Source organism: Lutjanus erythropterus, chromosome 15, assembly GCF_056507025.1.
Source record: "Lutjanus erythropterus isolate fLutEry1 chromosome 15, fLutEry1.hap2, whole genome shotgun sequence".
NCBI lineage: Eukaryota > Metazoa > Chordata > Actinopteri > Lutjaniformes > Lutjanidae > Lutjanus > Lutjanus erythropterus.
This window is the reverse complement of record NC_139331.1, coordinates 13,734,568-13,749,883: the sequence shown is the minus strand read 5'-3', so window position 1 is coordinate 13,749,883 and position 15,316 is coordinate 13,734,568. Positions and strand designations below refer to the sequence as shown.

The window sequence follows — 15,316 nt, the reverse complement described above, 5'->3', positions numbered from 1 at the left end:
TTTACTTAAGAAAAAGTAGCAATACACAATGTAGAAATACTCTGTTACAAGCAAATCTAACAGTGGAGTAAAAGGTACAATGTTGGCATCTGAAATGTAGTGTAGAAGTACTGTGTAAAGCAACATAAAACCTCATTACCTCAATAGATTACATTAAGATTATTTTGTCTCTGAAACGCTAAATACTAATTGTTTATACAGTTGTTTACTGCCATGCTTTAATTAAGTTAGCATAATGTTTGATGTTACTACATTGTAACGGAGGGGTGTTAGCATATGCTTCGTAGGGTACAGCTAGCTTACCTGCATGTTAAGTATGTTAGCTAAATTTTGGAGTCTCGGGAAGCTAACGTTTCAGCATAACACTATTTAGCTTAGCTAGCTCATATCATATCACCATTTGAATAACTACACATTTAACGAGTTACCACTATTATCCCTTCAAATTTTACTCAAATTAATTAGCTAACAAACATAAAACAGCAGTAGGTTTTGAACACCTACTTTGCCACCTTTTATTCTGTAACGTTAAATAGCTTAACTTCTGTTAACTTAACCATTACTACCCTGTAGTTAACCCACTTCCTTGTCTAACGGTTCCACCTCCCGTGTCTGCCTCTACCTGTCTGAACTGGGCGTGTTTTACTTCCCAAGGATCCTCAGTCCTGCGTCGCTCCACTTCGTAAGATATTTCTAGGAATAACTCACCGACAGAAAACTTTGAACCGAGGTAAGGGTGGTTTCAGATACTTTACTTAAACACAGCCGTTAGTTGCTGTTAGTTTTATAGGTCATTAGCCACCTGGGGTTGAATAAAGCAGAGGTCTCATGGCCCTGACGAGAAAAATCACATCATATGAGGGGGAACGGTCCAGTTGGGACTTGTTTGTGTGTCTGTGGTAGGCCTACTCAGAAGGAAGTTAATTGTTCATTTGTACAACTTTATTGTAACATTATTACCATACTAAGCCTGGGCTGACTGACCTGTGAATACTAAAATTTTAACAGAAATGTTGGTGGCTATAAAGGAAAAAAGAACTGATATTTGATAGCTGCCACAGGGTTCACTGTCATCATTCGTGTTTTTTATTTCAAACATTTGCCGTGGTATGAATTATTCTAACAATAAGAAGAGATACTTTTGAATATTGCCTCTTATTACAGTGGTTTTCAAACTGGGGTCCAGGGACCAACAGGAGTGGTGGAGTGGGTTGAAGGGGGTCCCCAACAGAAGGGGGAATAGTGGGATTTTGGAGAAACTTTAACTTTTATCACATGTTTTGGGAGTTGGAACAACAAAGGAGGAAATCAGGATGGCAGTTTTCATTGATTATAGTGATCCTAGTTTGATCTTTGATTGACCTTTTTTAATACTCAGAGGATGAGAAGATAAAATTGTCTCAAATTGGGGGTCTGATGTGCATCTATTATGGGGCTCCTTGACATTAACTCTTGGGAACCCTCGTCTTATAGTATAAAAATTATTTAAATTTTTTGGTTAATCTGTTGATCATTTTTATTCAGTCAGTGGCTTAGGCCTTAAAATGCCAGGAAATGGTGAAAACTGTTAATCACTGTTTCCCAAAGCCCAAGGTGACATCAAATGTTGTTTTGTCCACGACCCACAGAAATTCAGTTTACTGTCATAGAAGAGTAAAAGGAACTAATCGATAAATTGACTAATCTTGTAGTTGTCGTACTGGAAAAAAGGGTATGTTATATCTTTAATGGAGTGTGCATGTCTTTTTCCAGTGCTATAAGTCCACTCATTCAAGGAGGTTTAGGTTGGAAATTAAATATTAATATTGTTACTTGTAAATGAGAAACAGTAATTAAAATTTATAATAAAATCTCTGAGACACATTTCACATTGGCTATCTTTTCAGGAGTGTGAGTATGACAGCTCTTTCAAACATTTCGTATTTTGTATGAAAGATACATTTTATTTTCTGTTGATTGTATTTTGACAAGCCCCAAATGACATCATCGCTCCTTCCATCACTTTCTGGTCTCTTTTGCAGCTAGTGTAATATTGTGGGAGTCAATTCATTGCTCTCTCCAACACATCTCAACAAGCCTTCCCCTCAGCAGACATGCAAGCTCAAACTTTTAACTGTACCCTAAAGCTGCATACTAGGGAGGGAGCAGCACAAAGAAAGCAGAGTGTGTTCATTAAACCTAGCCTCGCGGCAACACAGTTTCACGCACAGTACTCTTCCACTTGGGCTACCCAGGACAAATGAAACAGGTATCTCTATAGGTACCCCCGGTCTAGACAAGTGTGTGTGTGATTGTGTATCTTTGTTCACACATTTTCAGAGTTTGGATGTGAAACAAAGGGAATCTGATGCAGTGTGTGGAGACTGTTGTTTTGCATGGTCTCTCCTGCAGCAGATTCGTGTCCCTGCTCGTCACGCATTCCACAGCTGTACCCTCCCTGCTCCTCCTCCGTTCTTGTTCTCCCCTTTCTTACCTGTCTGATGTCTTTCATCCACTCAACCTTTTTCATAATTAAAATCCAAAAGCCCTCCACCATATCTGTGCCTTTCTTTGCAGAGCTGTGTGATATGAATGCAGTCTCATCTCTTTTCCTGCTGGCACCAGCCAGTACATCTGCCAGTCTGTATGCTCGCTCATGTCTTATTTATATATATATTTTATATCAGCTGAGAGGAGTACTTCAGGGGCTGCAGTATCATTGCAGAGATACTGCAGAAGACGTGGGGTGAAAAATCTGCTCTACTGGTGGCCACTTACAACAGAAACACTGAGAGATCCCTGTTTGTTAACTGCTGGCCAAGTTAATTTGGATGTTCCCACAGGATGTTGAGACACACTTAATCCGCTGACTCATGTTGTCATTCCAGATGTTTCCTAATCTTCCAAACAAAAGAAAGCAACAGAAGAATCAACATATTTGAGTGGAATTCCCCCACCGTGTCATTAATTAGGGATAGTGGTAGTTTTTTACTCCTGTGATGGCAATATCTAAAGCTGGGAGCATCCTGTCTTTAATCTCTGCACTGTCTCACATCTGTCTCTTTCTAACAGGGCCATGATCACAGCCGCAGAGTATGGAGAGACATCATGGGAGCTATCCGTGCAGGTGGATCAAAAAGTGGGAGATGAGTCCATGAAGTTTAAGCTGAGGGTGAAGGGTGACTTGCACATTGGAGGTCTCATGCTCAAGCTGGTGGAGAAGATCAGTAAGTGTCTTGGACGGGCTGAAAACTGTCGCACAGTAATCTGTCAGGGTTATATTTTGCTTACAGTGTGTGTTGCATTTTATTTTTGGTACCCATGAGCAAGGCACTAAAACTTCTCCAGGGGTGCTGCATGGTGGCTGACATTGTACAGTGACCTCATTGAAATTTTTTACATGTAACTAGAGAGAAACATGAGAAAATATATTCACATTACAGAAAGAGATTGTATTCCTGTTTTTTTTACCCTACTTTTCTTTAATGTACAGGGTCTTTTCATTTCTGGCATGAAAGAAAGCATTATATAATTGAGAGATCGATATGTTTGGTATTGAACTGAAGGCTGATTCCCGGATTTTATAGAACTTGGATTCTGCTATTGATAAATCTGTAAGTCTGCACTTCAGACTGAAATAATGTAGTCAGATGTATCTAAAAAGTCATCATGCTCTTGGTTTGAAGAAAAAAGAAAAAATTTCAATTGCCTCTCCGCACTGGAACTATATTTCTCTTCCTCTTCTACTTACTTGCATTTATAAAACTTTTGGTTTGTTTACCCAATAAAAGCACATCCATTCAATGTTTTTTTACATACAGTGCCTCAACCTCCCCCTGCTGCCGCTACAGGTCTGTTAGTCAAGCCACACCCTTGTTTGTCCTGCATTTTTCTACACTGCAGTGCCATTGTTCAGTCACAATACATTGGCATGTGTGGCCCTAGGGGCCAAAGTTCAGCCAGGATGTGATCTGATATATCTTTACAGTTACCTATAAACACCAAGGAGCTAATATAATATGAAGGTGACTTTAATAAGGTTGTTTAAAGAGCATGAGACATAATAGATGACTAAGTAGCTTGTCATCAACAGACAGATTTCAGCCAGCACCAAAACATGATGTCAGGTAGACTAATAAAACCACACTTAAATCATGTCCAGCCACCTACACAACAGTGGGCTCAGAATGTGTTTGTATTCGTAGCAGATGTCGTGGTTTTTGAAATATTTTAGCTACAAAGCCAGAGCTTCACCTCAAGACCATTTAAACTTGACATGTAAATGTGTGCAGTAACTTTGGGTGTGAGCTGCCCTTTAAAATTGAGATATGATTGTAAAATGGTATTAATAATAGTAGTAATGTGTTTTACTTAATCTGTCTGTCTGCAGAGGCTCCTCAGGACTGGTCAGACCATGCCCTGTGGTGGGAACAGAGGAAATGCTGGCTGCTAAAGACCCACTGGACCCTGGACAAGTATGGAATTCAGGTAATACAAAGTAACCAAAGGGGTTTAATCTATTTTAATAATTGTGCTGGCTCTAATTTAACAATTTTTATTCCAAAAGCAATTCAAAGTTTCCCTTGAAAAGCATTTCTAAAAAACTACTGCCTTTGAATGTCCATAACAGAGTAAAATAGCCTAGGCATAGGCATTCACTTGTGTGTGTTGTGAGGGGTGTGTGTTTGTGGCTTCTTAAAAGTATAATGTGTAACATTTTGGCACAAAAATGTCTAACAATGCAAGACCTATGTTATATTTTGTTTAGTTGTGAACTTATATTTTTCAAGTTTCTAACAATGTTCAAACATGGGGGAATTCCTACTAGCTGCTCTAACGCTGGATACATCAGAGAGTGAGGAAAGAAATTGGTAAACATGACTAAACATAACATGAATACAACTTTAATACATCACGTCATCTATGAACATGATTTGACAGATAGATTTTCATCTGCAATTGTGGTTGTTTAACAATGAAGACAAGAACTCCCATGATCCCACGCTACTTCAGATGACGTTTAACTAGATCATTTGTTTTTGTTTTAATCATAGACATCTATACATCGACACCACCCTTGAATATAACATGACTCATCGATTCAGAAATGTAAACATTATAGTGTTTTTTATCCAGAAAAACGGTAGTTGCCCCATTTACATTCTTGACCGGACCAATATGGCTGCGACATTGATGTATGATGTAGTGATGTAAGCTGTCAATGAGGCAGCAGGTCAAGGTAGTGGTTTAGTGTACATGTTGTACAGCCAAGCATCATTCAGAGAACGTTCAAAAGTTCAATCAGGATTCTACTGTCAACAAAGCAATAATGGCCATATTTGTGCTGAAAAATATCAAAATGTATACAAAATGATGACATGCATGTGTCAGAGGTCCCCCGCAAAAATAGGCAGACTATCTAATTTTTGTGTTTATTACCTACACTGAAGGTGTGTACATCACTTTATAGTAAATAAACTCTTTGTGTACATACATGTGTGGTTCATATGATTTAAATGTAAAATATGTAACATTTACCCATTGAAATGACAAAAATGGCAAAAAAAAGAGATATATTTTATATTAAAAAAATATCCCAAATGTTCCAGATATAGTCAAACTTTTATTAAAGGTAATGGTGTGTTTTCGTCTGTTACTATAACTTCCAGAGAAACAGGATTCAGTACATCAGAGAGTGAGCAAGTAATCAGCGAATGTGACTCAGTGTAATGTAAATAAAATTTTATTTCATTACCTCGCCTGTGAACAATTTCTGCCTGGGTAATGTCAGATGGATTTTCATCTGATTGTTTAATAATGAAGACAACACCTGCTATGATCGCACACTTCTTTGTTCTGATGTAAGAGAGCCCCGGAGCGTCAGAAATTACATACTGTGCGTTTAAAAAGTATTCATTTGTCACACAGGCTGATGCTGACCTGCGCTATACACCCCAGCACAAACCCCTGTTGCTGCAGCTCCCCAATATGAAAACCATCAAAATGACCGTCAGCTTTTCCAGTGTGGTCTTCAAGACGGTGACGGAGATCTGTCGAGTACTTAGTGAGTTTTTCGTCTCCTTTCTGATTGCAGTATCCCTTTGTCCTTGCTGCTTATGTTATGCTTTAGTGTGTCTTAGATAGAATTTATCATCCTCTATTGATCTAAAATTAAAACTCACCTTCCTTACATATTCCTCCTGATCCCTCACGCCGTCTCCTGTTCGCCTCATCTCAGACATCAGAAGATCTGAGGAACTGTCCCTGCTGAAGCCTCCAGATGATCCCTCCAAGAAGAAAAAGAAGAGAGACAAGAACTCAGCACAGGAAGACCTCTGGGACATCGATTTACTTAGCGGGGGGCCAGGAGGCACAGGTACTAAGAAACGCAGAGCTGTTTCATAACAAGACTAAAAATCAAAAGTTTCACATTACAGAAGCACCTTATCTTATTTCCGCTGCAACATCTTTGAAAGGATTCAGGCTAATACTCACATAATGAAAAGAAATCTTATTAAGATGACTATTTTCTCATAGAGGAAGGTTGTACTGTAATGGTGGCCTCCACAATCATTTAAATTTGTTGCTTGCATTATGGATGTTTTGCATTTGGAGTACCTGCTAACGTATATCACTTTGCTTATTACAAGTCCATCTTTTTTCTATTTAGCTCAAAGCAGATTAAGGATTAATTGATTTAATCGGACGGATTCCATACAATACATTTATTTGTTTTACATTTCTAGTTAGTGGTACTAGGGTAGTGGCTGCGAGGGCCACTAGTGAAGGAAGGGATCGCAAATGACCAGGGGAAAAATGTGGATTGTAACTTGAATACATCTTTTTCACTGCAGACAAATTGCAGCAGCTTATTGCCTCACCACAAAAACAAAAATGGATCATCGTCACTGATACTGGTTGTTATTGTAATAACAAAATGTTTTTTCATGTTATAACAAGATATATTCATGTTATTATGACATACAAACTTATCACGTTCTTGTTATAACATGCTAAGTTTCATAAAGTCAACATATCTTGTTACAACTAAAGGCGTGTATTGGCAAGAATTTGGCGATAAGAGATGTGTCACGATATGGGAGCTACAATTCTAATTTTAGGAAGACTGTCATAATGTATTGGAGTTAAATCAGAGTTAGAAAAGTTTACTTTTTATGCAGTCAGAACATTAAGGATAGATAACACTGCACTTTCTTCTTTATGTTGACTAATTGTTTATCCTAATTAATTACACTACAACCAGTTGAAGATTCCTGTCTTCTGGACTGGGTTATAGCCTGACTGGATGGTTGAACTTCGAGCTAAACATCATTGGTTGTTGTACTTGTTCTCATTTTAATTGTATGGGATTCTGGCAACTTTTGGATGAAAAATCAGCTCTCCCTACATTTATGCCAGAATAAAATTCATTATGTCTTTTAATTCAATACATTCAGATTAGTGTCCAGCCCTAGAACGGATAGCATTTCTATTTCTATGAGCGAACTACTGCTGGAGTAGGAGAAGAAGAAATATCTAAATATAGTGCTGCTGAGATCTGACAGGCCACAGTTTTCATCAGCGAGATCTGAAAGAATTGTTCAGTGTGCTGCCATGTTCTTCAAGGTTTCCCGTAACACGCACTCTCGCTCTTACAGTAAGCTGAGTATCCGGTTGGGATCCCACACAACCTAAAAATCACTCTAATTAAGACCTTTGATCTCTGCACCCTTTAATGTTGTCCCAGTCATTACCTTTCGAGTTTCATTATGCGTTATTTGGTTTTTATGAGTCTCAACCTTCCTGTCAAACTTTTATTCTAACTGTTGATTCTTCTTTTAAAATGTTCTTTTTGTTTTAAACATTTTTTTCCACTTTCACACCTCCTATACTATCTGACAGATCTCAACTGCAAGTGCATTTCCCCTCACCATTCCTTTCAGTACCCTATTGCTATGAACATATACTGGATCCTAGCACTTTTTTACAAGTTGGATTTTAATCATTTAACTTCTCTTCTCCTTACAAAAGGCCCAATGTACAGTAAGACCATGACAGCCACCTACGACCCAGAGAATGGGATGCCGGTGTCTGCCACAAGTCTTTGGTTTGGAGAAAACCCTCTAGCTGAATGCCAGCCAAACTTGCCGCCTGCTGAGCTGGCCAAGATGTTCCAGCCGCTCTCACTAGTGGACAAAGCAGTCAACAATGCAGGGTAGACAACAATACAGAAACATATAATTCCACTGGAATTATCATCAATTTAACCATCAGAGTTACATAATTTGAATGGTTTCCATGGCTCATCTGCTGGTTGTTGCTATGTGTTACAGGTGGTTGGACTCGTCTCGTTCTCTTATGGAGCAAGACATCCAAGATGAAGAAAAGCTTTTGCTGCGCTTCAAGTACAACGTCTTCTTTGACCTCAATCCTAAAGTAAGAGACCCAAAAAGTCATATTTCATTTTCTTTAAACTCCCTGAAATAAAATTAGGGTGGACTTTGAATGAAATTTGAGTTAGTGTGGCTCATTTTCTTGTGTTTTAGTATGATGCCGTCAGAATAACTCAGCTGTATGAACAAGCTCGCTGGTCCATCCTGCTGGAGGAGATAGACTGCACTGAGGAGGAGATGCTGATGTTTGCTTCATTACAGGTGAACGATATGCAATCACATTCATGACACTGATATAAGGTTCTGTATGTGTAACACAATGCAGAGTCAATAGAGACACATTACTCTGGATCACACACCCCACTTTGGTTTCCCAAAGTGGGGTGTGTGAAGCAGTTGGGGTATGCCAGCTGCCCCTAAGGGGTGTGCAAGAGGCTGTAATTTTTGTATTCTTATTATTACTATATGGTAGTGGTGGGAATCTCTTGGGAGCCTCAAGATTAGATTTGATTCTGATCTCTTCTACAATGTCATTATAAAATAATTATTGATACATCATTTTTTTTTACTTCTATACATGATTTATTTTTCTCACTGTGTGACTACTTACTGCTTTTAAAACACAGTGTATTTGTAATGATCTGTAATTACTTTAGATACAACTACACATAGTTCTTGCCTTCAGCTTCATAGAAGCCAAAATGCTTCCTTACCTTAGCTTTTAAGCCAGCGGGTGCTGTTCAGGTGGTATCCATCTACATCCTCAACAAAAGAACTGAGTTTTAAGTTTCTGATTACAGGCTTTTCTGCATTGATTCATAATCTTTCAAGACTGTGATGTATTTAAGAATCAAATTTTTACCCACCCCTACTTCAAGGTTACTCAACCCACACGCACATCTCCCTGTTTTCAGACAGTGGGAGAACTGACTGTATCGGTTTCTGATCCTATGCACGTGTCATTCTCTTTGTTCTTTACTCTGCAGATTGTGTGTAACTTCATTGCCATCACCATGGCAATGACAACAAATGGACTATGTTGCTTTTTTTTAAAGGTGTGGAGGATTGGGTGTGCATCAACCTGGTCAGCATGTAGAAAGGGCTCATGGCCTAAAAAGTTTGGTAACAGCTGTTCTAGATCTGGAATAACACACTGGCTTTATTGTATCTAACATGATTTTTCATAATTGAAGTAATTTAAAGTTATGTTTGGACAATATAAGGAGGGCATCACCATTGTTAGATTACAGAACATGTAATATGAATTAGCTAATAATATGCTAATAATATGAAATAACTTGTTTATGTACCTGCTAACTTTTATTTAATATTTATTTAATATAACCAAAAGTATAGCCCATTCCAGAAGGCAGGTTATTTCAAAGGCCAGTAAGACTTTCCTGCTAAAAAATACTTAAATATAAATATAACTATTTATAACTATTTATATTTATATAACTATAAATATAATCACCTAATCGAAGCTCAACACAAGTTATTCATAAATATAACTGGCTATCACTGGAGAAGTGCTAAAACCTGTATCTTCAGCATAACAAAGCTCATCAATAAATCATACTTTCAAAGTTATTAAACATTGCATCTGAATGATAGCTAGAGTAGTTTGTGGCCCTCACAGTGAATTATAAACATCCAGGCTTAATAAATTGGCTTGCAATCATGAACAGTTCTCTGAGGGGCAGAGTAATGTGGCCTAAATTAGTTTTAAGTACAGTTTATGTGTGTTTTGGAGCTGAAAATATTATCCATCTGGGAGAGGGGGTTTGGTGTCTTAATCCAATGTGAGGACATGTCAGGACATGAGGAAAATCCCACAGAAGAGGGAGGATGGGAGAGACAAGAAGGAAAGAGAGGTACAGGAAGAGAGTTTAAGTAGTATGGTAAGAAGTATAGGTCCCATAAGACCAATTAGCTCTAAAGAACTAATGATTTTCATGTTAACCGCAGCAAAGTTTTAGCTGTGACATTATCTGTGTCTAAATTTCAGCAGATCTCTGATCTGTTCAGCTGTTGTTTTGCAACTGTTGGGACAGTGATTCAGATCAGTGTTGCACTCACCTACACATTGGTGCAATGGCTGGCACACATGGCCATGCTCAAACCACCCTCTGACTCACGCCTGCCTTGCATAACCTCTTAAGTCATGTCGGAGAACTTCAGAATGACTCGTTCTTGTTGCTTCAAAACAAAATATTTGATTATTGCTATAATGAAATTAGGGTTTTCTACTCATGGAGTAAAAATGTTTTTTTTTTTACCCCACAGTATCACATTTGCAAACTGACCATGTCAACTGAACCACTGGACCACTCTAACGAACCAGAAATAGATGAAGTAGAGGCTGCCCTGTCCAACCTGGAGGTGACACTTGAAGGCGGTCACACAGACAGAATTCTGGTAAACATATTTTTTTAGACTCTAAAGTGGATGTTAAGTGTAATTTCAAGGTTTTCGGGTCTGTAACAGTAGAAACAGCTGTCTTTTAAGCAGGGGTGATAGGTAGGCCTCCGATGATTGCATGTCTTAACATGGTGATGTCAGGAGAAGACGCAGGATAATTGACAGTTGTTTGTCCCACCCCCAGGAAGACATTACAGACATTCCAGAGCTGGCAGATTCCCTCCGACTCTTTAGGTAAATCCACCTTTCTTCAACCTGTATTCCTAACACATGAAGATGATCAATAACCGAAGTAAAATCTTGAATACTTAACTGTGAAATTGATCTTTAAACCTTTAAAACTTCACCTGTCCAGTGCCCTTAAATCAGCTAAATTTAGTGGCTTGCAAGATATTTTTGGAATGGCCTCAAAGTGATTTATGGAACAGGGGTGAAATGTTCTTCATACAAATTTATTATATGCACTCATGTCCCTTTTAATCTTAATGATGGTAACAATGGCCTCCAGATGATCAGATAATGGATTAAAGGGAAAAAACCTTCTGATGAGCTGCTCACTTCTCTGAATAAGTGACCTGTCCTATTTTGAAAAAAATGTCTTATTCTTCAGACCTTTACTTAGATAAGGTCATAAACTACATTGCAAAAACAACGATTTGTCTTTTTTTGCTGTCTTGAATTAGGCCCAAAAGACTAACATTGCGGCCGTACAAAGAGTACTGGTTTGTGTTCAAGGACACCACCATCTCCTACTACAAGAACAAGGAGGCCTCCTTTGGAGAACCCATAGAGCAGTTTCACCTACGAGGTCAGTGAAAAATGAAACACTTCTTCTTGTGTTCTGTGTTGCTGAGGATTAATAACTCCCAATTAAAGCATTCCCATGGTGTGTGATTATGTCTTTATTGCCTGTGAGCATGAACTATTCTCTACAAAGGCTACAAACCAAGATATTCTCATTGTTTAATAATAAAAAAATATGTTATGCATGTAATATATAATCTATAATCTAGTCTAAAATAAACTCTGTTACTTTTGGTTAAGGGAAAATTAGTAAATATTGACTATCACAGTCAAATTTAACAGTTTTATTCATTGGTAATGTTAGCAGATTTTTTGTATCTTGCTGCTCTTCTTCTGTGGTTAAATTCACTACTATTTTTTCCTCTGCAGGTTGTGAGGTGGTCCCTGATGTCAATGTGACAGACAAGAAGTTTGGCATCAAGCTCCTGCTCCCAGTTGCAGATGGAATGAATGAGGTGTACATCCGATGTGACAATGTAAGGTCCACGTCCTCGTCCCCCTGCTTATGACCATTTTCCCGCAATTCTGCTTCTTTTTAAAGTATATAAATTTGGGGTTGATATTGTAAGTCTCAGCGTCCTGTACTTGTCCTCTGCTGCAGGAAACACAGTATGCCAAGTGGAAAGCTGCATGTATCCTGGCCTCCAAGGGCAAGACAATGGCCTACAGCTCCTATAAGTCAGAAGTGAAGAACATCCAGTCCTTCCTGCAAATGAAGAGCCTGGCGCCCCCTCCTGGCCAGTCAGCTCCTGACCTCGATGCTATGGAGATGAATGCTGAATGTTTTGTTTCCCCACGCTACGCCAAAAAGCACAAGACCAAACAGGTCTGTTTAAGGGCTACGTGCAATATAATTGACTTTGCCAACAGCAATCAGAATTACATCACTGTTGTCATCACTAAACGTATTTGTTGAATCTGCCTCTGGTGATTGTTGAAAGCTTACAGCACGTATCCTGGAGGCTCATCAGAACATAGCACGGCTGTCCCTAATGGAGGCAAAGATGCGCTTCATCCAGGCCTGGCAGTCGCTTCCAGAGTTTGGTATAAACTACTACATTGTCAGGTACAGTGAACACATTTAGGTGTAATACATATACAACTGGTGACACTGAGCCTGTTTACACCTGGTATTAACATGTGTCTTGGGTGATCCAATCACAATTAACAAGTAGAGATGTGCAAGCACCCAAGATGCATTGAGATCTGATGGCTCAGTCCATATTCAGAGGTGATCTAGGACTACATTCTTTTAGCAGTGTGTACGTGAATGTATCCTCTGCCACATTTAAGGACTGCCTTGGTTCAGTGTGATGCAAATTGCATGGACTTTTGTAATGGCCAAGATAAGCAGCAGATGTTTGTCAACACACTCCATTAGAAAATCATGCAATTTTGAAAACCGTTTAGTGAGAAGATGCTTTATAAACTTTGCGAAACATTACCTATGACAAATTCTCAATAGTATGCACCTTCTTGTAAATTTGTACTCACTTTTTGTGAAAAATTTATTGTGTCCGTTAGTCTCAGTGTGTTGGCTACTACTGGGCCACTGGTGAAAAACAACAACACATTTTGCAAACGTGTTCATTTGCATACAGAGCTGGGAAGTGAAACGTCTTCTGAAAATTCTTAATTACTCATGCCTTCTTGTAAATTTGGCATTAAATTCAAAGCATTAAGTTGTTTCTTTCCTTGTAAAAAACATTTTGTTACTGGGAAGAGGAGACCCGGAGAGAGCTGATTGGACTGTACACTTCTTCTTGCTCTGAGTAATGCCTTTCTTTATCATCTTCATCATTTACATGCAGTCAGAGAAAATAGTGTGTCCTGCTCATAGTTGAGTTGTAAAGTCTTAACGCAACACGAAGCATCTATCTTGTCGCACTGATGACAGCACAGGTAGAACATGAGGATCATGAAGGCTGTTAGATGGGTTTAGTGTGATGCTGAACTGAAAAAAAAGGAACGAATAGTTAAATCTTTATATTGAATGGCCAAATGGGCAGTAATGGACATTCAACTGACAAAATAGTTGACAAAAGTGTTTAGTTGCAAAAGAGCAGGGAAGTGAAATCAGATCACCCGTGGTCACTTGAGATGCATTGTCACTTCCCTGCTCATGTACTTAAAGCTCTTTACTTGTGATCAGCTCATCCAAGATGCATGTGAGTACCAGAAAAACCTCAAATTTTAACGTGACAGTATCATTTTTAGTGATAATTAAAGAGGTTATCCCTTTATCCTTTTGTGTCAGATTCAAAGGCAGTAAGAAGGATGAGATTCTGGGGATCTCGTACAACCGTCTGATTCGTATCGACATGTCCACGGGTCTGCCTGTCACCACATGGAGGTTCGCTAACATGAAGCAGTGGAACGTTAACTGGGAGATCAGACAGGTGAGGGATAGTTGTACCACATATTATAACTTTATCTGTCTCTTCGGTGAAGGAAGCAGTTATTTTGGGTATTGCCCACAGAGACATGAATGCCTTGTATTTAATTCCAGGTGACCATAGAGTTCGATCAGAACGTGTCAATAGCCTTCTGCTGTTTGAGCTGTGACTGCAAGGTGGTCCACGAGTTCATAGGCGGCTACATCTTCCTCTCCACAAGATCTAAAGACCAGAACGAGACGCTAGACGAAGACCTGTTCCATAAACTTACTGGAGGCCAAGAATGAACAAAGGCATAAGCCTGCGATTCTTGTAGTACATCTGTTGTTTATTTACATACATGTTACAATGTGAAAGTACAGAATCAATATATTCTAGCTGTGGTAACCCTGAACACTGAGCAAATCACTGCCAAAGAAAATATCATCCTGTATCACAGAAATTTCCACATTTTCACTCACTGAAAAAACATAGCAATTTTTTTGTCATTATATATCCTGCTGTAAACAGTTACAGTGTTGAACTCTGCACTAGATAATAATGTTGTTGATGTAAATATGTAGTCATGATTTGTCTTTCTCTCAAAACTTGGATGAACAGATATCTGTATGAATTAAGCTTTTTTTAGGTGGAGACGCCATTGTGTCCAACAGAGAAAATGTATGTAAGGAATCATTAAAGGTTTTTGTTCTATATTTCACAAATTGTTTCACAGTTTTGATTTGCTCCTTTGTTACATTCATGGTTGAATTCATCTTAATTCATAGACTGTAAGGACTTTTATTCCAACAGTGGTGAAGTGTAATTTCACAAATATATTCTGAGCTTGAAGAAAACAGAATTCATAAAATCTGTATTTTTTTCTGTTGCCATTAAGGTGACAAAGAAATGTCATACTTCATTTTGTAAAAGATACTGTGTGTGGGATGCATTAATAGTATCATCAATAATCATTCATCATATCAAGCACTTGCTGACGCCGGACGAGAGAAGAGCGAAAACGTCATTTCCGTTGAGGAAAGCCTTCAGTGCCGTTCTTTGCTCTTTTTTCAATGAGGAAATACTCTCCAGTTCTGATATAAGTGTTGCTATCACAGTTTTGGTGGGGGTGCAAACAGATATCTTGCAAATCCAACTGCCTCACAAGGTAATATTTTAAAGCACTGCAAACCAAGTGCCATCTAATCCCATATGTTGGAAATAAGGCAGACATCTCTACAGCTGACATGTCAAAAACTCTGCAACACATACCCATAAAATCTAGATGGATAAATAGCACTACAAACCAGGGGGGAAACTGAGTCTGGGGTGAACTGTCCCTTT

At 38.6% G+C, this 15,316-nt stretch overlaps 1 protein-coding gene across 1 annotated transcript; it reads left to right on the top strand.

Annotated features, from left to right (window-relative positions):
- The first annotated feature begins 620 nt into the window (after positions 1-620).
- Positions 621-14,697, top strand: fermt1 (FERM domain containing kindlin 1). The gene is made up of 16 exons (XM_084737778.1): positions 621-730; positions 3,052-3,206; positions 4,370-4,467; positions 5,908-6,043; positions 6,218-6,355; positions 8,011-8,194; positions 8,313-8,415; positions 8,526-8,633; positions 10,659-10,790; positions 10,978-11,027; positions 11,477-11,601; positions 11,967-12,073; positions 12,199-12,423; positions 12,539-12,663; positions 13,855-13,996; positions 14,107-14,697. Exons 2-16 carry the CDS (start codon positions 3,056-3,058, stop codon positions 14,278-14,280), a joined length of 1,998 nt encoding a protein of 665 aa, XP_084593904.1. The 5' UTR covers positions 621-730; positions 3,052-3,055; the 3' UTR covers positions 14,281-14,697.
- The last annotated feature ends 619 nt before the right edge of the window (positions 14,698-15,316 follow it).